Genomic DNA, 23355 nt, shown 5'->3' with positions numbered 1-23355 from the left:
ATTGGAATATGAAATCTGAAATGCCGAAGATTCGGCGTTTACGGGCCTAAAGCCTGTGAATCAAACGCAGACTCATGAGTCACTCATGTAAATGTGCCTGGTGAAAATTTATTCTTCGGCCGAAGTTGTTTTAATGGACTTAGCCGGTATATCGATCGATATTTGGCCGGATGCTTGTATTTTGGTCAGCCTGTAATCTTCAGCCCATTATGTTTAATGGGCCTGCTCTTTAGGATATTATTCCCGAGCCTGGTAAGCCTGTAATGTTCTGCCCCAGACAGTTCATTAGGCCTTCCCTTCAGGATATATGGGTTAGAAGCCTATTTCTGTATATCGGCTCTGTTTAGGCTTGTTCCTTTTTCTATTGTTTGTGATCCATTTAATGGGCGCGCATTTATTCATTTAAACTGAGACCATGCTGGTAGCATGATTGCTTCGTCCCAATTTTAGTGGTTCTTAATTAAAAATTATTTTATAACATAACAGCCCAAGCATGCAAAGTTTATGTTGAGGCCATATATTGCAAAAAAGCCCAGCACACAATTCATCAAGCCCATCTTATTTGGGCCGAGAATTTCTTCAAGCCCATCTTATATAGGCCACACCGCCACAATATCTAAAACCAATCCTAAATTGGCCAGGAATCCTCAAGCCCATCCTAAAAGGGCCTCGTAATTTCCCATCCTCAAGCCCATCATAAATGGGCCCAAAATCTTCAAACCCATCATAAAATGGGCCGAGAAATCTTCAAGCCCATCCTAAATGGACCCAGAATTTCTAAGGCCGTCAAAGTATGTCAATAGTAATGTGCCGGGAATTTCTAAAGCCCATCCTAATGGGCCCCGATTAATCGAGCCCATCATAATGGGCCGGGAATTTCTCAAGCCCATCCTAAATGGGTAGAGAACTTCTGAAGCCCATCTTTAATGTAAATGGGCCAAGAATTTCAAAAAGCCCACTTTAAATGGGCAGAGAATTTCTAAAGTCCATCCTTTATGGGCCCAGAATATCTGAAGCCCATCTTTTATGTATTGTCCAAGAATTTCTAAAGCCCAACAAAAATGGACCCAGATTTCAAAAGCTTATAATTTCTAAAGCCCATTCTATATGGGCCAAGAATTTCTTAGCCCATCTTTTTTGCGTATGGACCGAAAATTTCTGAAGCCCAACATAAGTGGGCCCCGAATTTCAAAAGCCTATTTTAAATGGGCCGACGCCCATCAGAATAGGCCGAGAATTCTAAAGCTCATGTTATATGGACCGAGAATTTCTAAGGCCATCAAAGTAAGCCACTTCAGAAATTTTCTCCTGCTGAAGAAAAATTATTTATCGGCCGAATCTCTTCAACTATGCCGGTCTGGTGTAAAATTACTGGGGCGAAGAAGCCTTTATTTATTGCGGATATTCGGCCTTTCATCGTTCACCCCAAAACAATCTTACCTTACCCCGAACTGTTGGGCAACTCATCTAAACTGCACATAATTGTCGGCACGTAGCCACGTACAAAGAACAAGATCCAACAGAACAGCTCTTTTTTGTGGTAGGACAATAAGCCCATTCATAGTTGGCCTCAATTGACCTCTTGTAATCCAAGTCTGAAGCCTACGAGGCGTTATTAAGCCTTCCCAGAGTCAAATCGACAAATAGATCAAACCCATCACCGAAAGTAAAAAATACACAACCTGGCTTCGTAGATGACATCTTAGATGCCTAGCAATATCAGGAGATAAATAAGGCCATTCCATGCCTTAATGTGCAGACACTTTACATGCTTTTCGTAAAAGCCCCAGCAGCGAATAGAAGAATCCTTCAAGAAAACTTCTCCCAGGAACAAAAATCATGCATTAGATTATAGTACAAGACCAGCTTTTGAAAGAATTCAAGATAGTTATTTAAGCACTAGAGCACAATACCCGGGAGACTGGAGAAGACTTGACCAGAGTTTTTAAAGATTTAAGTCTGTTTGAGTTTCCACTTTTACTGAGTAACAACAATATTGAGATTAAATTACTCCACATTATTATGGAAAAAAAAAACACAGAGATCTACACAATTAATTGATTTGACAGGAATAAACTTACTTTCTTCAGTTCTCCGCATCTTTAGATTGGTGGTCACGTCCCACGATGCGAGGAGTAAACCTTCATCACTGGTATCTCCAACAAAAGTTAGTGTTTAATATATGCTCTCCAAGAATAAAAGAAGCTTTAATACTGAAAATACAGGGCTCACTTGCAAGCAATGATTTTCACCTATAAGCAAGTGACCAAACACACAAATTGTGACCCATCAAAGGTGAAACACGTCAGAAGCAGATCCTCTTTACAAGTTTTATTTTGTTACCATAGCCTTCCATACGCACAGTTGCATAGAGATTACCTTGACTTTTAACATAATTTAAAAATAAGCACCTACTAGCAATCAATCAGCCAAATTAAGATTTGGACCTGCTTGCATAGAGATTTCCTCGAATTTTAACATAATTTAGATATAAGCACCTACTAGCAATCTATCCGCCAAATTAAGATTTTAAGCTTAGGCTGTCACTACAAAATTTTAAGCTTCAATGCCATCCCTGTAACCAACTCTTACTTTCTTGGATGAATCAGAAGAATGATTCTGATACATTTCAAAAGTTGATCAGATCTATACTGCAATGTGGCGGCATGGATACAAGCTGAATCAATAACAAAACCACCCTCAATATTTGGGAAATAATTTAAGACAGGCTAAATCAATCAACAACAAACCAACTAACAACTTTTTATGTTTTAACAATGTTTCTTAATGGAACTAATCGATACAATAAATAATGTCTTAGTTATATAGGGGAAAATAAGTAAATTATCCTCGCAAGGGACACGGGCATTAACTTTTTGATGCAAGAAAGAGCATCTAAGGTGTATCACTAGAGGGGAAAATAAAGATAGAAAAGCGTCTAAAGTGCTAACTTAATAAATATATCTATGAAACTCTGACGGGAAGAAATAATAGTTAAAGGAATTCAAAGCTCAATCGAACATTTAAAGTTAAAGATAGGACTTCATAGCATCATATACCCACCCCCCCACCCCCAAAATGTATTTCTTTCTTATTTATCTGATTAGCTACATCCTGGCTGCTTCCAATAAGTGTAACTGCCTCAGTATCATTAGATATGAAGCAGGGCTGACCAGGAGAAACTGACAAGAAATTGAAGACAATGATAAGCACATCAGAGCATCAAAGAAAGCTACAATCCATTACAAAATGTACGCCAGGCAAACATTAATGGAGGCAAGCAGTTGTACCTTGGAAATTAATATGCTCATTATTGATAATCCCAAGTATTGTGGTTTCTGACGTGCAGATATTGGAGCATAAGCTCATAAGATTACTGGACAGGTAATCAGCAGTCAGTTTTCAACCATTAACACAAAATGATAAACCTAAAGTATAAATAATAAACAAATGTCAAAAAAAATTAAAAAATCAACACATAAGCGAGTTTACCCCTGATTCATCTAAATTCAAAACAGCAACCAGCACACAAGAAAGACCTTCAATCTGAGCCAAGCATTAAGTAAATCCATTTTCTTTTTAAACATTGAAGAAAAATCCAATTTCAATTAAAAAAAAGAAGGTGAAATTAAGCATGATGATGGGCAAGTATATAACATAGAACATCGGATTTAAACAAAGTAAGATGATGGGGGGAATGTACCGTCAAGCTAACATGAAAACTACATGTTTTTGTAAGCACAGTATGTTAAACTACTAATAACCTTTTGAAGACATCTACAATCTATAATATCCCTATAAGAGTTCAGCACATATAGAGAAGTTGTAGCAAAGCAAATTACAGAAGAATTTATAAACGATGTTATACATAAATTTGCAAGCATAACTGCCCACGCTCATGGAATAGCAAATGCATATGCACACAAATACATAAATACCAGATTCTCCAGTATATACAAAAGAGCTCTTTCCTGGCACCTCCTAGGTGCTGCTCATTAGTAATATTGCATTTTCCAAACTAAAAATACCAATCGACCACCTATAAATGAAATAACCGCAAGTGCAACTGGTTCTCCCTTTGATTACGTTTTGAATGCCACCTCTTTACAAAACATTACAAGCTTTCCATGCAACAGCATGTTAGATATCATATTAAATGAACTGCAAACCATGGCATAGGGTGATATAGGCAGCAATAACCATGCAGCTAGTCAAAAACATTTTAGAAAACAAGAAATCAAACCGCGTGCAACATATAATTTAAGATAACAATCTAACTGAGAAAACCATGGAATTACCTGACACATCTTTATGTTGACTTTGCTTTGCCTAAGCGTATGAGCAAACTCCATCTCCTGATTAAGAGCTTGACCATAAGATATCTTAAGAGAGTCCCACATCTAATGAATAGGAATATTATTTCAATGCTCGGGACGGGAATGTATAACCTTGAGATGGGAGGGTGAAAGAATTCCTCCCAACTTCTGAAGATCTCATAAGTGCATGACTTCATGGTCTCCACGAAACCTATTGAAGAAGCTTCTACCTGAGGATATCAATCATGTTACCTTGATCAAGTAAGATATTATTCCACTAGTGGAAGACTTTAGAAACTGTTGCAATCTATGATGAAGAAAATGAACAACGTAGAGACATTCAAACTATACCCTCTTGGATGTGTCGTTTTGCTGCCAGATCCATAAAACAATGGATAAATACCGGACAAAGCGCACATAGTAACTCAGGCTAAATAATTCAAGGATCATCAGTGTCGCCAAGCTGGAAAACTACATATCAAATATTACAAATAAAACACTCAAGAAGAAATGGCTAGACCAGTTGGTTCACCAAACCCCAACCCAGTATCACACATTCTCCTGGTTGCGATCCAGTGTCACTTAAGAACTGACTACCTTGTATAAGTCTAATGTCTCATATCCATCATAGTACTGTGTTGGACTACTCTCTGATCTGGAAAACAATAATTTCCATTTCAATAGACACCAAAAATAAGAATGTAGGGATGAGTCGTACAAAATTAAACATATGAAGAGAAAGTCCTCTCCCCTCCCAGCATCTCCCACTCTTGTTCATATCCATCGCATTCACACCTACATGCCGTGTGGTTTTTTATTTCTTTCAGGTTATTTAGCCCTCATTCATACAATTTAGGAGTATATATAGGAAATAAGTAGTATATTAGAGCAACTAATGGGTGAAGGGAGTGCCATCCTAAGAACTGAATCTTCGATTCTTAGCCCTTAGGACGACGCTCCCTTCACTTTTGTTCATAACTTCACTTGTAATTTAACAAAATATATCAGCATTCATAATCTACAAACGCTGGTATTATTGAGAATCAAATCTAGTAGAGATATCCGGGGGGATTATAGAGAAGCAATTATCGTGAAACTTGTATTGGAAAATTTTGAATAGAACGCCATAAATCCTAACCAGATCATTGTTTCAAAAATTAGGAATCACTTTTTAAGAGAAAGAAAGAAAACGACCGTAGATAAATCAAATTGTTTGAATTGTTGATGAGGAATTCAATCTCACGTTTTGTCGTTCCTAAGTTTTCTAAACCCTAGCAAGAACATGGCATCCAAAATTCAAGAGAATATCACAGCACCGTATCCTCCAAGAGATTATTAGCTTCACAGATAATAATGAAAGAGAAAAGAGTACCGTGAAAATAAGAGGATAAGCTTCGAGAATTCGGAGTCCGAGTGGAGATCGCCATAGTTGTTGTAGGTATTGGCGGTGCTGCTGTTGCTTTTATGAACCTCTTCTTGGAAAGCGATCTCCGCTTGCTTGAAGCCCTTCTTCTTCAGGTAAATCTCTACGAACTTCACGATATGATCTTCGTCCATGTTGTCTTCCTCCTCCTCTGCTTCGCCGTTCCTCCACATAGGGCAAACAAATGTTTCCTTTAATGCTTTCTTTCTACTCTTTTTTGCTGTATATAATAAGTATTTATAACGCTAAGTCGGTGCCAGACTGTCGGGCTCATGCTCAATATCGTTGGGCCGAAAAAGTAAATGAGGACTGGATTGGCCCATTTCATGGGCCCACTATTACAGCGGGATTATTGGATCGTTTCGGGCTCATAGGATTCTTCACGTATGAATGAGAGGCCTTTCTTGTTGGGCTCTCAATTAACATATCCAGAGCCAATACAAAGCCCATAGTTCATTCCACGATTTTAGTCAAAGTTAAATCACATCAATTCTTCAATGTTGATAACTTATTATATGTTGCTAATTAATTAGGTCTCGTTTGGTGAACTTGGCATCATATTGAAGGACAGATTTCACATTCTGAAATAACCTCGATCTAGTGACATTGAAGAACATAATGATATTTCATACGGGTGCACTACATATCCCAGTAAAATATATCCCAAATGTATCACAGTTTATGTGACATTGACACATCACTATATGACATGGAAAGTGATGTTTTATCATTTTTTGAGACAAAAATACCCTTATTTTTTGATTTAATTTCTTTTCCTACAAATCTGACATCATGATGATGTCACTGATTTTTACTTAACGAAAATTTAAAACTATTTATCGATTAAAATACATGTTGGATATCAAAAAAAATTATATATTCAGAATCAGCATGTAATCCTCTTTAAAACAATATCCATTGTCGATATGTTTTATCGACTAGTTCTTAATTACATTGTTTTTAAAACTAATGTAATAACTACTTAAAACACTGAAAAACAATGTAATAAAAATCTGGAAACCTAAAAACATTGTAATAAAAACATGGATATGAAAAAAAATTGAATTACAATGTTTTTTCAAAAAATAATAGAATTACATTGTTTTTGTATAGTATGCGAAATCTCATTTGTTATTTTAAATGCATAGAAATTTGATAGTTTAACATGTACATTGCTAACAACTAGAATTTACCAATTGAATTATATAATCTGTTTTTTTGTAGTTACATTGTTTTTAGAAATAATGTAATAACAAATCTGAAACACTAAAAGAAAATGGAACAACGATTTAAAATTTTAAAAACAACGTTATAATAATCTGAGATTCTAAAAAAAAAAAACCAGAATTTCTAGTCCATTTACAATTTCTATCCTCCATTTACACCAAACAAATCAACAAAAAAAATGAATTAAAAAGAGAATGACAGTCCAAGGACAGACCAAGATAGACTTCCTAGGACAATGAAGGAGCTATACTCCAAGAATGAACAAAAACCTAGATCCTCAATAGACAAGCTTAACCCAGAAAATGGACCCAACTATGCTAAAAATCATCTGCAGACAAGGAGAGAAAAGATACCACCTCCTCACGAGCATCCTCAAATACTTTAGAGCCAAGACCCGTCAGCTAAAACTAGATTGCCCCTAGCAACTAATTGAAAACAAATAGAACCTCCCCAAAATTTCAATCCAATACATCGACTCCACCGAATGCCTTCAAATCAATCAAATTTCATTTACGAGATTAGTTGGGTTCAATCAAATGAAAAGTGAAATCAACAGTAAACAATATACCTATCAACATGCGAGGACCTGATCGAATCGACACTTCTTCTCGGACGAGCTGATCTTGGAGGTGTTCACGCACCTGGATTCGAAGCCCAACATGGACTCCTGTTCTCTGTTGTGTAAGCGGTGGCTGGTGTCGATGGTGACTGGGCCGTTGTGCGGAAAGGAATCTTCGGGTAGTAAGAGTACTTACCATCGATGTCGCTGTCAGAAGACGAAGAGATAGATAAAGAGAGAAGGGTCGTAGAGAGAGGGAAGTCTCAGAGAGAATGAAATATATAATTTTAAAAAAATTCCAGCTCAGCCATCCCAGTCAGCTTGTCACTTAGACTGGGACATTGTTGGGATATAAAGTTGCTGGGATATTTAGACTTTTCGTATTTCATATTCCTCTGCGTATTTTTATTTTTAGCTGCACGTAAATTGATCATATTGGTGATTTCAACAAATTTTACATTATTTAATTTTATTATCCATTTTGATTCAACCTTCAAACGACTTATGAGCTAGATTATTCGACTTTTTGTTAAATGAGTAAAGAATAATAGATTATGGGAGCTATGCCAAACAAATCATTGTGCACTTTTCGATAATGTCCAAGTATAGTTAATCAATTAATGATGAATCTCTTTCCGTCTAAATTGTATGAACTTGAAACGTCTTTAGTTAAATTCTTGTTAGGAGAAATAGTTTTGTGATCATGCGCTGCACTTGGGCTAACTTGCCTTATCATCAATTTATGTGTGTATAGATTTATATTGAATGTTTAAATGACAAATTTATATAATGTCGTTATTAATTATTTTTTAAAAAAGAAAGAGAAAGTGGAGCGTGGTCCCGAGGGGGCACTTTCAAGTTCGATGGATTTGGGCCGACTGACAAAGCCCTCAATGGATTGGGTGTTGATTATTGGAGATCATTTTGGGACACTTGGGCCAATTAAGGTTGATGCATGCCCACGTGAGGACCATCCATATTGTCCACCCACCCCTCCCCCTATTTTCAGTACTTCTTTTTCTTTATTATCTTAAATTATTTTTAATTAATTTCTCTAATAATTATGAGAATGCCCAAGGTGAACAACTGCAAAAGCCTTAGAATGACCACTTTTCAACAAGAAAAAGACTAAGGCTCTGTTTGGCAGAGCGGAAATCTTGATTTTCAATGCTAGCGGAAATGCTGTGAAAAATATGTTGAGCTTAAAGCTATGAAATATGCTGTGAGGTGTTTGGTGAACTAAAAACTGATGCTAGCGGAAAAATTGTTGAATTAAAGTATTATAATATTAGATTTTACAAATTTTATATTAAAACTTGTCATTAAATTTAATATTAGACGAACATAATAAATATAATTTTATTAAAATTAATTTTAAGCATATTTAATTTTATTAATAAAATAATTAATTTTATTAAATATTATATTTTATGTTTTTATAATAAATTTGTTATTTATTTAATCTTAGATTTAATTTAATTAATTACTAAATTTAATTTTAAGTATAAATTATAAATATTGTGTTAAAGTTACAAAATATTAAGTCAAAACGTGAAAAAGGAATTCTGTTAAAATTAATTAAAAAATGTTTAAAGCTGTAAACTGAATAATTTTAAATAAAATTAATTTAAAAAATGTTAATTGAGAAAATTGTTGCAACGTGGGTCCCATCTTCTTTCAAACAAAAACTTTAAGTCAAAGTGGGACCCACGTCATTTAAATTTAAAAAAAAAATAAAAGCATTTCCGCTTTTGAGAAGCTCCGATCTGGAGCTTCTCAAAAGTCAACGGATCCGCTGTCAATTGGCAGCGGATCCGTTGACGTTTTTCTTGTGTTTGGTGTGACATTAACCAACAACGGAACCGTTAACGGTTACGTTGTGACTAACGCCTCACCAAATAGGCACTAACAGTTGAAGTCGTTAGGATTGTGAAAGGTGGGCTCCACTAGATCAGACAAGTGGACAACTGAGGTAGCATTGGGCGGTTACATGTGTGTGGCCTGATTTCGATTTCGATTTCGAAGTACATTCTCGATGAGGAGTCGTGGCACCTGGGGGAGGTGGCTACTCATCAATGGCTTTGGTTTGCCGGGTGAGCCGCAGAACAAATGGTATATAATCCTCCACTCATATGTTGCCAAATTATCATCATCACTGTTTTTTTTTTTTTTTTTAAAAAGTTCAATAATTTGGAAAGCAATTTTTTTGAACAAGATATTATTGAAAAAATTTGAAGGAAGTAGGAAGTGCGATGCATGCACCAATAAGTCATAATATTCAAAATTGGTGGCATTTGAATATTTAAACATAAAAATGTTACGATTATTATATTATGGTATCGTACAATACAACACTTAAAACTTCTTTTTTTTATATATGATCGAGCTTAATTAATTAATTAGAATTACTTTTCTATAATTCAAATGATGATGGCCTCCGTTAGTTTTTCGATTAGTTTAACGTAAGCATTATTAATGAAACAATATTATTTATGGATCTTACACCGTAGATACCTAGATTGAGTATTAAATTTGGTGGACGTTTCTTAATGCCACTTAATTTATGGGAAAATCTCAGACCGGTACCAGTTGTGAAACTTTTAGACACTTAAATCCACTATAAAAAACTTTATCACTCTAAAGTATGACTAATATACTAATTATTATTTTACCCTTGTCTTATCCACCAATTCACCATCTCCTAGCTGCTGCGCCCGCCCCCTTCTTAGTCAATGGGGCAGCAAGTTCGGCATTTGGCCGCCATGGCCCAAATGAAAGTCAAGAGACCTCTAACTCATAGTTCAATTGGACATGTAGATTATATTCGTACTGGTTTCTCATGTGGAACTATAGAAGGAATTCAATCACAACTAATAGGTCTCTTTATTTATGCATTAATGACGATAGCTGCATTCGCCATAGTATAAGGCGTAGGCCTATAAAGACAGAAAGGGAATGCGCAGACAATCAGCACTTTCTTCGGGTGACGAGGACACTACCTCAACGAAGACAGCCGGGTCGGGAGGAATGGGAAGACAAAAGGACAAAAAAGAAGTCTCTCACCATAAGACAAAAGTCTTAGATCCGGTCGATTTTGGCGATGATTCGCTGCACCGTCACTACCGTTGGACTCCCCTCATTGAGGCGCACAATGCCCAGTCAAGTACGGTCTAAAACGACCACCGGATGTGGCCGTTTTAAAAAAGTAACATTGATCGGTCAATGTTACTATTTCAAAACAGTAACATTGGTCGCCCAGTGTTACTATTTGAAAAAAACTTCAGATCCGGTCGATTCCGACGCCGGTTCACCATACCACTATCACAGTTGGACTACCCTCATTGGAGCACACAATGTCCAGCCAAGTACGACCCAAAACAGCCACTGGATATGGTAGTTTAAAACAACAACATTGGTCGGTTAATGTTACTATTTCAAAACAGTAACATTGGTCGATCAGTGTTACTTTTTGGAAAAAACTTCAGATTCGGTAGATTTCGACGGCTGTTCACCATACCACCATCACAGTTGGACTTCCCTCATTGGAGCACACAATGTCCAGTCAAGTACGGGCCAAAACGGCCACTGGATATGGTCATTTTAAAACAATAACATTGGTCAGTCAATGTTACTATTTTAAAACAGTAACATTGGTCGGCCAGTGTTACTATTTGGAAAAAACTTCAAATTTGATCGATTTCAACGACAATTCGCAACACCACCATCACCATTGAACTCCCCTCATAGAGACGCATAATGCCCAGTCATATTTGGACCAAAATGACAGCCATAAAAAGAGATGAGAGAGAGAGAGAGATGTAGTAAAGAGAGAGAGATGCAGTAGGAGAGAGAAAGTTGTTGTGATGAGAGTGAGATGCAGTAGGAGAGATAAAGTTGTTGTGATCAGAGAGAGATGCAGTAGAGAAAAAAGATGCAGTGAGATAAAAGAGATGTAGCATGTAAAGAAAGTAACAAGAAAGAAACCATATTATATCTATTCCTCTTTGAAAAAAGGGCAAAAAAGGAATCATATAAAATTTAAATGATTTAAATATCAAAAAAAATAAAAATAGACTTATGATAGATAAAATTTTTTGGAGTGGAACAAGATGTCTAACAATTTTAAAAGTGATATTAATATGTTATTTTCTATTAATTTATTTGTTTGATTGATTAGTCATTGGTCAAGTGGCCAATGACGCAAACAAAGTAATAGTAATCGTAGTTGACCACTTTAACTTGTAACTAACTACAAATAATATGAAAATTAATAACCAATGTACAGTATTTGGGTTCTCATTAATTATTGTAGATGTATTAGTATCTGTCAGTTTGATAGCCAATATTTGAGGGCAATATATTGCCCAAGTACAATTTTGCAACAATATATGTTATTTGGTTAACAAACAGTCATTTTGTGGTGCAGATTCCCATGCAATTTTTAGACAATTTATTGCCAAAACGAAATTGTCCCAAGTTGAATAATTTTGAAACAATATTGGGTCAGTTTGGTAAAGCATTTACAAAGTAGTAGATATAACAGCAGAAATACTGGTAGCAGAAATGCTGGACAATTTTAATAGTAGATATGCTGTCTAAATGTTAGGTAGGTGTTTGGTTGAACTTTTACTGTTAATATTTGTGTTGTGTAACATATTACGATAAATTACGTGTAGGGATATTACATATATTAGTTGTATAGCTGTATCTAAACATTCAAACGGACCCTATATATGTTTACGTGAATGGAACTGTTGCTTGCATATATGTCCTACAATCCACCGCTTTTTGTCCCACTTATCCAATTACTTGCCATGTAAATGGCATTGTCGTGGCTCTCTCATAAACACCTCCCTCCTTTCAACCATCAACTCAACCACAGAACTTATATCCAAGCACACCCTTTCATGGCCTCCTTCAAATACATCAGTATATCCTCTCCTGGATTCCCCCAAAACAGAGCATCAGTTCATGGCAGAGTACTGATCAAACGCAGTAATTTTACTAGTCCTATTTGAGCTCAAAAGTTAAATCATGGAGGAGCGACACGTTTTGTTTGGGAAATACGAGATGGGTCGGTTCTTGGGTAAGGGAACATTTGCAAAAGTGTACTACGGGAAACACATAGTGACAGGGGAGAGCGTGGCAATCAAGGTAATTGGCAAGGATATGGTGAAGAAAGAAGGAATGATGGAGCAGATCAAGCGAGAAATTTCAGTGATGCGACTCGTTCGACACCCGAACGTGGTGGAGCTCAAAGAAGTCATGGCGACAAAGACTAAAATCTTCTTCGTTATGGAGTACGTCAAAGGCGGTGAAATCTTCGCGAAGGTCGCAAAGGGAAAGTTGAAGGAGGACCAAGCGAGGAAGTACTTTCAACAGTTAATCAGCGCCGTTGATTTCTGTCACAGCAGAGGAGTCTCACACCGGGACTTGAAACCAGAAAATCTGTTGTTAGACGATAACGAAGATCTCAAAATCTCCGATTTCGGCTTATCGGCCCTGCCGGAGCAGCTCCGGAACGACGGGCTTTTACACACCCAGTGCGGTACACCAGCGTATGTTGCGCCGGAGGTTCTGAGGAAGAAAGGCTACGACGGATCTAAGGCCGACATCTGGTCCTGCGGTGTAATCTTATACGTGCTCCTCGCCGGGTTCTTGCCATTTCAGGACGAGAACGTCGTGAACATGTACAGGAAGGTTTTCAAGGCGGATTACGAATTCCCGCCGTGGTTTTCGACGGATTCACGGAGATTAATTTCAAAAATCCTCGTCTCCGATCAGGAGAGGAGAATCACGATCCCAGCGATCATGAGAGTCCCGTGGTTCCGAAAAGGTTTCGCAGGGCCCATCGCGTTATCGATCCAAGAGCCTGGATCCGAAAAAACCGAAGATCATACCGAACCAGCTGAGAAGACGAAAATGCCCTCGTCGCCGAAATTCTTGAATGCGTTCGAATTCATCTCCTCCATGTCGTCGGGGTTCCATTTGTCCAGTCTGTTCGAGAATAAGAGGAGGGTGGGGACCATCTTCACATCGAAGTGTTCAGCGTCGGCGATTGTGGGGAAGCTTGAAGGGGTTGCGAGGGCAATGAATTTTAAGGTAGCAAAAGTGAAGGATTTCAAAGTGAGGCTTCAGGGTCCGTCGGAGGGGAGGAAGGGCAAGTTGGAGGTGACGGCGGAGGTTTTCGAGGTTGCGCCGGAGGTAGCGGTCGTGGAGTTCTCAAAGTCGGCCGGTGACACTTTGGAGTACGCGAAATTTTGCGAGGATGATGTACGGCCGGCATTGAAAGACATTGTTTGGATATGGCAAGGTGACAACGTTTGTAACGCAGAAGATTGTGAAAATCAAAAATCATAGCAACCCAAATCCTAACCGGAATTAGTTTTAGTTTTTTTTTTTTTTTTTAATGTTTTCACTCGCTGTTAGTAATTTTTAATTTTGCTTGGGGAGAGATTGTAATATGATATTGTATATAAACTGAGTATTGCAAATTAATGTTTTGAATTGAATGTGACAAATCCTTTCAAAAAACGAATTGAATGTGACAAATAGCATATTACGAAATTTGGTTCTTACAGAAGTTGTGAGAATCATTCCCAGTAAATGACTCAAATTGGATCATTACTTCAAACATTTTGTAATCTCAGTAATAATTATTCCAACAGTGTCTAATATGCATTTATCGATAAGGAGTCCATTGAAAATTACATCTAATAAATGCATGTCACACAATGTTGAGATATTTCTAAGAGTGTTATCACTGGAATCTTTATCATTTTTGTTTTGTAAATTGTCTAGGAGCTTGAAGAGAGTGAGGCCCAGAACAGTAAAAAATTCATGCGGAGCCAAAACCACATTTGAATCGGAGCAGTCTTTTGTGCGGCTAAGAAAGAATGCCCGAGCAGCTTTAAGTAGCTGTCATTTCACTTTCATATATCTAGCCATCGACACGTACGTACCCAACAAAGCGAAATGGGCAGAAAATTACATGAAGTTTTTGTAGCTAGCTAAACTGAAAAATGAATTGACAGCAGAACAAAATATAAATATAAATATTACTGCCCCTAGTGACTAATATCCTTGATGGGTGTGGACAATTCAAATATGCATAATGAGAGTAGACAATGGCATCTTACCAGAAATATATAACTTCCCCTTAAAATGTAGGGTAAGTTGTCATATAATATTGGGTAACACAGATTGAGACGCTCTTTCTTAACCAAACAGCCCATCTCAGTCTCAAATGAAGAATACGGAGTTGCCAAACTATATATTATAGCACTAATCCATCGAGCTTACGCAGTCTGGCTACCTAATTAAGAAAGTTCTTTTTATAAGTAGCTAACTAAACAGGTTGTGCTATCAAAGTCTTACTGCTATTGCATAACTAACACCAAATTCTACCTAAACATAATCAATTACATATAAAAAAAAACACACATACAGAGTTTGGTATTTACAGTTTTTAGCAAATACTATCCTTTTTTTTAACGAAACAATGTTCATATTACAGTCCACTAGTATGCCTTACGCATCTTGTCATTTCCCTATCGTCAACATATATAGATTGTTCCAGCACAATTCATTGTTTGTTATAAAAGATCCAATTGATAAGTGTTGACTCATGTGATGGGCTCTAGTGGTAGACACGCAAAAAATATAGCCTGCTTTAGTATGGGCTTAGGCCTACCAGCAGAATTGACCAAACATTAGTGTTCTATAGCCATAGGTCTACTTTCTTCAAGCTCTATTTTTTATTCATAACACTATAAATGATACAAAAAATAACACCAACTTGGTAAATTTGTAATAGTCTAAAGTCTAAACTTATTATCAGAACCGACCCGTGTATAAACGCGTGGTAATAAATTTTGAAGATTCAATCGGTTGGTCATAATGGTCAAATGTTAAACCTCACATTTTAAAAATAATTTAATATTTATAATGAATAAATTATTTTTTTAAATAGATTCAAGTAAATTTTTAATTAATAAATTACCTTTTTTTTAATAAATTGAAGTAATCTTTTTAATGAATAAATTACCTTAATTTCATTACCTTAAAAATAATAAATTACATTCCTTGTATTTGTAGATTTAAATCGGATTTATAAAATCCATTGTTATTCATTGCACCTTTTTTTTTTTTTTTTTTTTTTGTGTGTATTGGAACCAATAGTCGAATTCCCACTATAAATATAACAAGTTTGACATCATTAAAAAAAAAAGAGTAAAAAAAAAACTCAGTAGAGATTGATAGAGAAAATTACTGCTCTCAAATGGCTTCAACCCTCAAATTGGTCTGTGCACTATTCCTCCTCTGCCTTATTGAGAAAGGTAAAAAAATCAACTTCGAAATTGCATGTGTGTAAATTAGTGTTCATTTTCTTTTGGTTCTAAAGGAAGTTTGAAATTGCAGGATACTGTCATTGCGAGTCAGGAGAATTTACAATAGCGCAAGCCAAGACAGGAGCCGTTGTGTCAAGCAGACCAGAGTTCAGAGTGACAATAAGCAACAAATGTTCATGCACACAACTGCACGTGACGTTGTCCTGCGATGGATTCCAGAGTGTAAAACCCGTTGGAGGATTGACCAAAACTGGGTCTTCGTGTCTTGTTAACAATGGCCAACCTATATATGCACAAAATACATTCACTTTCACATACGCTTGGGATGCTGCTTTCCCATTTAAGCCCCTCTCCTCATCCGTTGCTTGTTCTTAAGACGAGGGTATTCTTGTAATAATCTATTTGGCTGAAATTTTGTGCTAAATAAAAGAGTATTCTTTTTTCGATGCTCTATATATTTAGTCATCATTCGGTTGGATGGGCCATGGGCTATGGCCCACAAATTTGGCCCATACAGTTTTGTGCACCATATTTTTAAAAAATTAGTAAATATAAAATATAAGTAAATAAATTGTTAGATTTTAAATCTATCTTGAAAATTGCAAAAAAAATAAAAATTATTTAAATTTCATCTGCAGATTCATATTTATTACTAATTATTTTTGATGAATTTAATTATTTTTCAAGAAAAAAAAAAATTGATTTCACGGCAGCACGGGTTGGTTGTTGCTTGCACCCACCCACTTCACCCTTGTTAGCTTGTGTATCTAGTTGGGAAAAAAATAAATACGAAAACCACATGTAAACGCCAAAAGCGTGTCGATTGGTTTTTGGAGTGATGCTTGAAAGTCTTGGCACATTTCTTCCATGAAATTAAAGTTGACAATATATTAATGGTGGGACATGTATTGAATATTATTAATTGATGACACAAACATGGGTTCGTCATCCATGCGCACGTCATGTGGTGATTTCACGCCTACTCAGCTGCCAACCATCTAGACATTTGACATACGATATTATTATAACAAATAATTTAATTTTTAATCGGAAGGAATATCAAGTACCACAAGACAATAATACCAAATAATTTGATTTTAAATTTATATTGCTCTTTAAAAGTGGAAACCTAAGTGCTCTTGAGACCCCAAATGCAATCAATCATGAATAAAGACGACCTTTTCTGCGTCGACATTCAAGATATATATGACCTCTAATTTAGATTCAATTATTTATTTCCAGTTTTTACAATTGCAATCATAGCTAGACACGTTTTATTGCATCGTCATCGTGGTTCGAACACATTTATACGTACCAATCATCTCTTTCTAGCCATCCAATTTGCAAACCATTCACATCCATTTTATGAAAACTCCACCAAATTGCAAACCAGTTCGCATGCATTTATGATTTGAGTTTTTTTTAATTTTTTTTGGTAACCCGCAATGACATCATATAAGTTTGTCATTTGAACATAACATATGAACTTAAATTTGAATCGTTAGGCTCATTCGCATTGAAGTTTTTCATATGACGATAGTATTGTAAATTGAGACAAAAACCCAAAATATGATCACAAATATATTATTTCAAGTGAGAATCAAATTCAAGTTTTTCTAAATTTTTATGTTTTAATCCCAAATAAATTTATCCATGGGTTATCAACCAAATAATTGATTGAGTTTTTAAGTCAATTGTGGAGTTGGGACGGCCCATATTTTCCCCTTCAACGATTTAATCATATGATTATTAAATGACACGTATGACACGTAAAGTTGCCGACCTCTCTCATGTATCTTGTCCAAATAAATATTCCCACAATACGCTAGCTACTTCTTTATGGGTTTTGATCATTCTATGAACAAGAAAAGGGTTTGTGATAATTTCCGTGTAATTTCCTGTATGTGTTGCCAAATGGATTAATGGACAATAACGTTACGCGTAGAAAACTCCTATTGATTTGATCTTCTTAAATTTCCAATATATGGTCAATGGGTCAAGGTCCTGTTGGGCAATGTCATGGGGACTAATCAATAGATCTTAATTATGAGATATTTCCAAATTATGACGTCGGCATCATCACGGCATCAACATGGTACATGATGTTGTGTTAAAAACACCCACGCTCACAAATAATAGCATTAAATTGATTGATTAAATCAATAATTCAACATAAATTAAACAAAGAATCAATCAATCAATAATATCCAAACAAATCAAAATGATAAAGAGACAATGCATAACGATATACAATAGTTCGACAAACAAAAGCCTACATCTACGGGTAATAGATAATCAATTTCATTATATGGAAAAGTTTACAGATCGAGATATTGTCCAATATATGCAGAACAAGTCTACTATAAATGTTATCTTATTTCTACAAGCTCTCTCTATATGAAAACCAATGGAGAGGACAATAAATACAAAAAACTCACCTATCTGCAATCGAAAGCCCAAGACAAGACATGGTTTATTAAATTCAGAAATTGTGGAATTTCGATCCACTTAATAGTTTAAATAATGAATTAGGCTTCAATTTTACACTTTCGTGGACCCCATGAACCTTCCCGTAATGTCATTACTTAGTCATAAAAAATAAAATAAAGTAGGAACACACCAGCAATTCGTTAGATGTGAATTCCAAATCAATAAATAATATAATACATATTTAGTGTAGTTAGAAAGTCACAATCGATATCGTGGCTTGTAAAGCCGAAATAGAAGACAATTTGCAAAGCTTGTGATGGACGTCATAGTTCAGTTGAACAGTTAGGATCGTAGACGTTTCAAATCCGTGTCTGCATTTCTCAACCTGACCGATGACTATAGAAACTTATGTTGCACTCTCTCAGACCAGAAAATTTTTTAACTTCTTGGGGTTGGGAACAGACATCCTAGTGAATATCTTTCTAGATGCTGCATGTACTCGGTTCGAGTGCGTTCTCTATGACCGATTTTTTTAAAAAATTAAATTTGAATATACGATAACGCGTGTGTATGTACTTATTGTCATGAGAAAATGCAAAAGAAAAAGAAAAAGAAAAAGAAAAGAGAGAGAATTAAAGGCTGGGAGTGGGACACAAAAATCCACGAGAAAGTAAACGAATTTGAGGTCAGCGTGAAGCTTTTTTGTGGGAGCCAGTAAAACAAAACAACCCAAGATTCCATGTTCCTTCCACTTTTAAATTATTATTTCCGTGGGCTATCTCGGCCGCTTGACCTTGACAGTTGACACGTCTGTCTTGGAATTCAATATTCAAGGAAGTGTAAAGTAACTTACATCCATGACTTTCTCATGCTCAATCTTATATAAACAAAATTAACTTAAAATTTTATATAAATAATTAATTAATGCATATATTTAAGTAAATTAAAAATAATCTAAGGGCACAGTACGACATATTAAGTAAATTAAAAAATATAATAAATATAATGATAAGGTTGAGAGTGACGATAAGTAGATGATGTGTGAAATGGAATACGCTACCTTCCACTCACTTTCCTTGGCAAAACCTGCAGAGACTGGACCACTTATCTGTCTCTTGCCTTACATCTCTATTTTTATAAATCTATATATACATTCTTCCATTGAACAACTTGAGAGACCTCACTGGACATATACATATCTCCTGCGCGCAGTTTCTGAGTCCTTTTAATTTCTTGGATTGATTAATGATGGAGTACTCAACATGGGTTAATACTTCTCTTGACCTCAACTTGGACCCTTCTCCACAAATCATTGAAGCTCCGGTGAGTACGACTTATACTGAGATGCCATGATACCCAGCTTCAATTTTGTTTTTTCCGACCAAATATGTATTGATTTTCTGTAAACGATGAATCAGAAAAGCGAGAAGACAAGAGACTTTGAGGGATTGGAGGTGATCAAAGGAACCACTGTAAAAGAAGAGGTACGTAGACCTTGGAGATTTTTAAGTCAATATGCGCGGTCGGTCTATCTTGTTAATTTAATTTAATAATTTATTGATTGATCGAACCAATCTTGTTTGGTTGCAGACGATGGAGCTGGCATTAGTTGAAGAGTTGAATCGGATGCGCGTGGAGAACAAGAGACTGACCGACATGCTGGCAGTTTTGTGTGAAAAATACAATGCTTTGTTCCATCATTTTGGCGATTTGAAGTGTAAGGAATCCATCTCGAACTCATCGAAGAAGAGGAGGATCGACAGTGAGGATTACAGCATTAATAGAATCAGTCCTAGTAATTATATGAACGGAGAGAGCAGCTCAAGTGATGAAGAATCTTCTAGAAGGCCTATGAATCATCATGGGAACATCAACACTAAAGTTTCGAACTTTCGTGTTCGGACAGACCCTTCGGACACTAGCCTGGTAAGTTCCTTAAAATATGAAAAACATAATTTAAATATAATTTACATATGGTCTAATTAACTATTTTATGTTTTAGGTTGTAAAGGATGGATATCAATGGAGAAAGTATGGACAAAAGGTGACCAGAGATAACCCTTCTCCTAGAGCATACTTCAAGTGCTCCTATGCACCATCATGCCCAGTCAAGAAGAAGGTAAATTAATTACTAGCTAACCAAATCAACCCTTAATGTCCACTTAATAAAGTATTAATTAGTGATTATAATTCTTTATATATATATATATATATATAGGTGCAAAGGAGTGTTGAAGACCCTTCAATCTTGGTAGCAACTTATGAGGGAAACCACAATCACATCCAACCTGCGGCTTCATCTGCAACCGTGAGACCTTCCACGTCGAGCGTTGCAACTCTTGATTTGGTTCAATCATCTGGAATCAAAGGCAATGATCATGCCAATGACAAGTCTCCAGCAGTACTGGAAGGAATTGACCATATTTTGGTCCAGAAAATGGCTTCTTCTTTGACAAGAGATCCCAATTTCACAACAGCACTTGCAGTTGCCATTCAAGGAAGGTTCTTGAACCAAGCTCGGATGCCCATCAATGAATAATGATCGGTCCATCATTCATGAATTTGTAATGAAAAATATTAAGGACATGTAAATGGAGTTTATCATGAACAATCGAATTATAGTGTGAATGAATAGATTGTTCGAGTCAATGCATTTTATTAATTGTCACAGTATTAAAGAAATTAAGCACAAAAAATTGACAAAAAAAAATGGCTCAAGGAAAAATACAAAATGTGGAATATTTTGAAGTGGATTTAGTTAGTTGATTGATGAGATGGTGACAAACGCGTACGGCCGTAAAATTTGACTATACAAGACAAGACAAGACACACTTCATTGGATTTGTTGCTTTTTCTTTGTGACAGGAAGTCGTGGTGGACCATCCCTTGTAAAACTGAGTTGACGGGGTGTCTTTAGTAAAAAGTGGGGTGTGACTAAAGTTTTCCCTATTGAAATTACTAAATGGGCCGCGCAGGTCTATCGGAGAGGCCCGTTCCTAGACATATTCTACAATCACGACTCTTCTCAACTTTCATGGGTAGTAAACCTCCTTGAGGCCTTATAGGCCTGTGTTCTTCTTTTCTTTTCTTGCCATAAAAAAAGGCCCAAATCATTCTTCTTATCGATTATAAAGACAACTACATAATACTCACAAATAATACCATATTTTGCAATAAGAATTAGTGACTTAAAAGGATAATTTCTTTTCTACCCATGTGGAAATCGTTGAAACGATATAATCATTTGTGTGATGATCTAATGATGAATCTCTCTAAAATCAAATTGTATGTCCTTGAAAAATCATGAATTTGATTTCTAGTAAGAGTAATATTCTCATGGCCCATATCACTGTGTGAAAAGTTTTTGTGTTTGTAGGCCCATTTAAATTTTCAATAATAAATTTATATACTGTCATTCTTGTAAAAAATAATAAAAAAAAAAAACTTAAATCGAGTACTATTTACTTTTCGTCCCAATTGTTTATTTTTCCTTCAATATTTTAATAATTCATTTCGCTTTTGATTACGATTAACTAAGAAGTAAAATCCGAGCTAGGTTAAGTTAATTTCTCAGCTAGGTCAGGTGTGGAGTGCACGTACGCAATTTGAGATGACTTGGACTTTATTGGTCCAAGATAAAGAATTTCAGTCGTCAAGTGGCCTTAAATGCCTAGAGCCGTCTAGGAAGAATATTCTTTGATTGAATTTCCATGCCTTGTTAGTCATGCATGTCATCAACATCGTAACCCCACGTGTTTAGACTTTATTTGAAAACTCTTCCCTCGGATCAACAAGAATTTACAAAGGAATATCACCGTTCACAAACTTTATTACAAAGAAATTTGTGAATCTGAATCCGATTCACAAATTTCCTGCCTAGATTAATTGTTCTGACCCATTCTTCGCACCCAAATTCTAGATACATCATATCTATCTAGGGCCCGTTTAATAGAGCAATACGTCTAACATCTCATCTCACTCTATGCCAAATGAGTCGGTTAAACAAGCGATAACACTGTCAAACTGTTACTTAAATCATTTCAAAAAAATATTTTCGTCGTGAAACTTATTCTCATTGGGTTTGGTTTTGTGTGTTTTTTCGTTGCGAAACTTATTCTCGCACCTAACTATTTATTTCATAACTTATTTTGAAAGCTTATAAACCCTATCAAATGGAGCATAAGAGTAAAATCTTACAATGAGCAATGTTACGTTTCGTGTACGTGGAAAACCATAATTATTATTTTTTTCCCCAATTATGTTGTTGATAAACTCAATAATTTGATATATTGAGTGTGCATCGTATAAACTCAAAGACTGAAGAAACGAAAAATACAGTAAGTATGCTAAATGGTCATGTGTTAAAGTTGTGATGACTAGGGTAAGTCGCCTTGTTAGAAGAATTAATTGCACTAGTATTATTGTCGGTCATCTACAATAACAAAGCTTTAAACCTTTAGGATAAGCTTTATTTTATAAGTATAATTGTCCTGTTAGGAGAAGCTTTAGGCGACAAGTTCACAGACTTGGAACCCACTAAGGGTTAATTATATTTTTAATCACCAAAAAATAAACGTCATTCACTTGTCATATTGAAAGATTTTTTGTTATAAACTGTTACAAAATAAAATATTTAAGAGATTTGATTAGAATTTGTACAATAACGGACACGATACTGATGTGGCATTAAAGTCCACAAATTTTAGTGAAGAAGTGCTTATATGGCAACAAAAAATAAATTATATATTGCCAAATAAGTCTCCAAAATCCCCAACATACCCCTTCTCTTTGGCATGAAATCCCCTTCTCCTGCGATGACGATTTCCGATGGTTGCTAACAATTCCACAGCACAATTCATGCCATAAACAATTATAAACCCATTCAACGAAATAAAACCCCTTACTCAAATCCCTCCGACCGTATCAATCAACCTTTATTCCAGTTAAGATCCTTCTCTTATGGAAGAAACCCATGACAACTGATATTTATCTTCCATCTGAAGATACGGTTCCCCACGAATCAAAGTTTTTTTTAACTGTACAGATCTT

General features: G+C 35.8%; 4 protein-coding genes across 24 annotated transcripts; 3 read left to right on the top strand and 1 right to left on the bottom strand.

The window, feature by feature from the left end:
• Positions 1 to 1358: 1358 nt before the first annotated feature.
• LOC119997532 lies at positions 1359 to 5938 on the bottom strand. 21 transcript variants are annotated; one of them, XR_005468019.1, is made up of 6 exons: positions 5689 to 5938; positions 4668 to 4746; positions 4449 to 4546; positions 4299 to 4355; positions 3291 to 3376; positions 3058 to 3182 (listed from the first exon to the last, which is right to left on the bottom strand). XR_005468019.1 is itself a non-coding variant. In XM_038844627.1 (5 exons), exons 1-4 carry the CDS (start codon positions 5910 to 5912, stop codon positions 4310 to 4312), a joined length of 447 nt encoding a protein of 148 aa, XP_038700555.1. In that variant the 5' UTR covers positions 5913 to 5938; the 3' UTR covers positions 3295 to 4161; positions 4299 to 4309. The 21 variants fall into 21 exon arrangements, 5 of the variants coding, with proteins under 5 accessions (XP_038700556.1, XP_038700553.1, XP_038700555.1 ...); XR_005468022.1 differs by lacking the exon at positions 3058 to 3182 and adding exons at positions 1359 to 1818; positions 1914 to 1980; positions 2082 to 2252 and having other exon boundaries at positions 4299 to 5938; XR_005468024.1 differs by lacking the exon at positions 3058 to 3182 and adding exons at positions 1359 to 1818; positions 1914 to 1980; positions 2082 to 2149 and having other exon boundaries at positions 4299 to 5938.
• Positions 5939 to 12294: 6356 nt separating this feature from the next.
• LOC119997443 (CBL-interacting serine/threonine-protein kinase 5-like) lies at positions 12295 to 14075 on the top strand. Its single transcript, XM_038844468.1, has one exon. It carries the CDS (start codon positions 12560 to 12562, stop codon positions 13883 to 13885), a length of 1326 nt encoding a protein of 441 aa, XP_038700396.1. The 5' UTR covers positions 12295 to 12559; the 3' UTR covers positions 13886 to 14075.
• A 1731-nt stretch (positions 14076 to 15806) lies between these two features.
• LOC119996109 (uncharacterized protein At1g05835-like) lies at positions 15807 to 16251 on the top strand. The gene is made up of 2 exons (XM_038842632.1): positions 15807 to 15864; positions 15947 to 16251. Exons 1-2 carry the CDS (start codon positions 15807 to 15809, stop codon positions 16249 to 16251), a joined length of 363 nt encoding a protein of 120 aa, XP_038698560.1.
• Positions 16252 to 19381: 3130 nt separating this feature from the next.
• On the top strand, positions 19382 to 20955 carry LOC119997444 (WRKY transcription factor 18-like). Its single transcript, XM_038844469.1, has 5 exons — positions 19382 to 19629; positions 19725 to 19790; positions 19897 to 20232; positions 20309 to 20425; positions 20525 to 20955. The coding sequence occupies exons 1-5, from the start codon at positions 19552 to 19554 to the stop codon at positions 20843 to 20845; spliced, it is 918 nt and encodes a 305-aa protein (XP_038700397.1). The 5' UTR covers positions 19382 to 19551; the 3' UTR covers positions 20846 to 20955.
• Positions 20956 to 23355: the final 2400 nt, after the last annotated feature.

Source organism: Tripterygium wilfordii, chromosome 4, assembly GCF_013401445.1.
Source record: "Tripterygium wilfordii isolate XIE 37 chromosome 4, ASM1340144v1, whole genome shotgun sequence".
NCBI classification, from domain to species: Eukaryota; Viridiplantae; Streptophyta; class Magnoliopsida; order Celastrales; family Celastraceae; genus Tripterygium; species Tripterygium wilfordii.
The sequence above is the reverse complement of the archived record's forward strand: the minus strand, read 5'-3'. Positions and strand labels throughout refer to the sequence as shown.

Bases quoted from the DNA above. Each gene is read 5' to 3' on its own strand.
- LOC119997444 (XM_038844469.1), top strand. From the start codon at position 19,552: ATGATGGAGTACTCAACATGGGTTAATACTTCTCTTGACCTCAACTTG. The intron at 20,233-20,308 runs GTAAGTTCCTTA...TTTATGTTTTAG, and splicing joins ACCCTTCGGACACTAGCCTG to GTTGTAAAGGATGGATATCA. The intron at 20,426-20,524 runs GTAAATTAATTA...ATATATATATAG, and splicing joins CATGCCCAGTCAAGAAGAAG to GTGCAAAGGAGTGTTGAAGA.
- LOC119997443 (XM_038844468.1), top strand. From the start codon at position 12,560: ATGGAGGAGCGACACGTTTTGTTTGGGAAATACGAGATGGGTCGGTTC.
- LOC119996109 (XM_038842632.1), top strand. From the start codon at position 15,807: ATGGCTTCAACCCTCAAATTGGTCTGTGCACTATTCCTCCTCTGCCTT. The intron at 15,865-15,946 runs GTAAAAAAATCA...TTGAAATTGCAG, and splicing joins CCTCTGCCTTATTGAGAAAG to GATACTGTCATTGCGAGTCA.
- LOC119997532 (XM_038844625.1), bottom strand. From the start codon at position 5,912: ATGTGGAGGAACGGCGAAGCAGAGGAGGAGGAAGACAACATGGACGAA. The intron at 4,747-5,688 runs GTACTCTTTTCT...TGAATTATTTAG, and splicing joins CTTATCCTCTTATTTTCACG to CCTGAGTTACTATGTGCGCT. The intron at 4,547-4,667 runs GTATAGTTTGAA...TGATATCCTCAG, and splicing joins AAAACGACACATCCAAGAGG to GTAGAAGCTTCTTCAATAGG.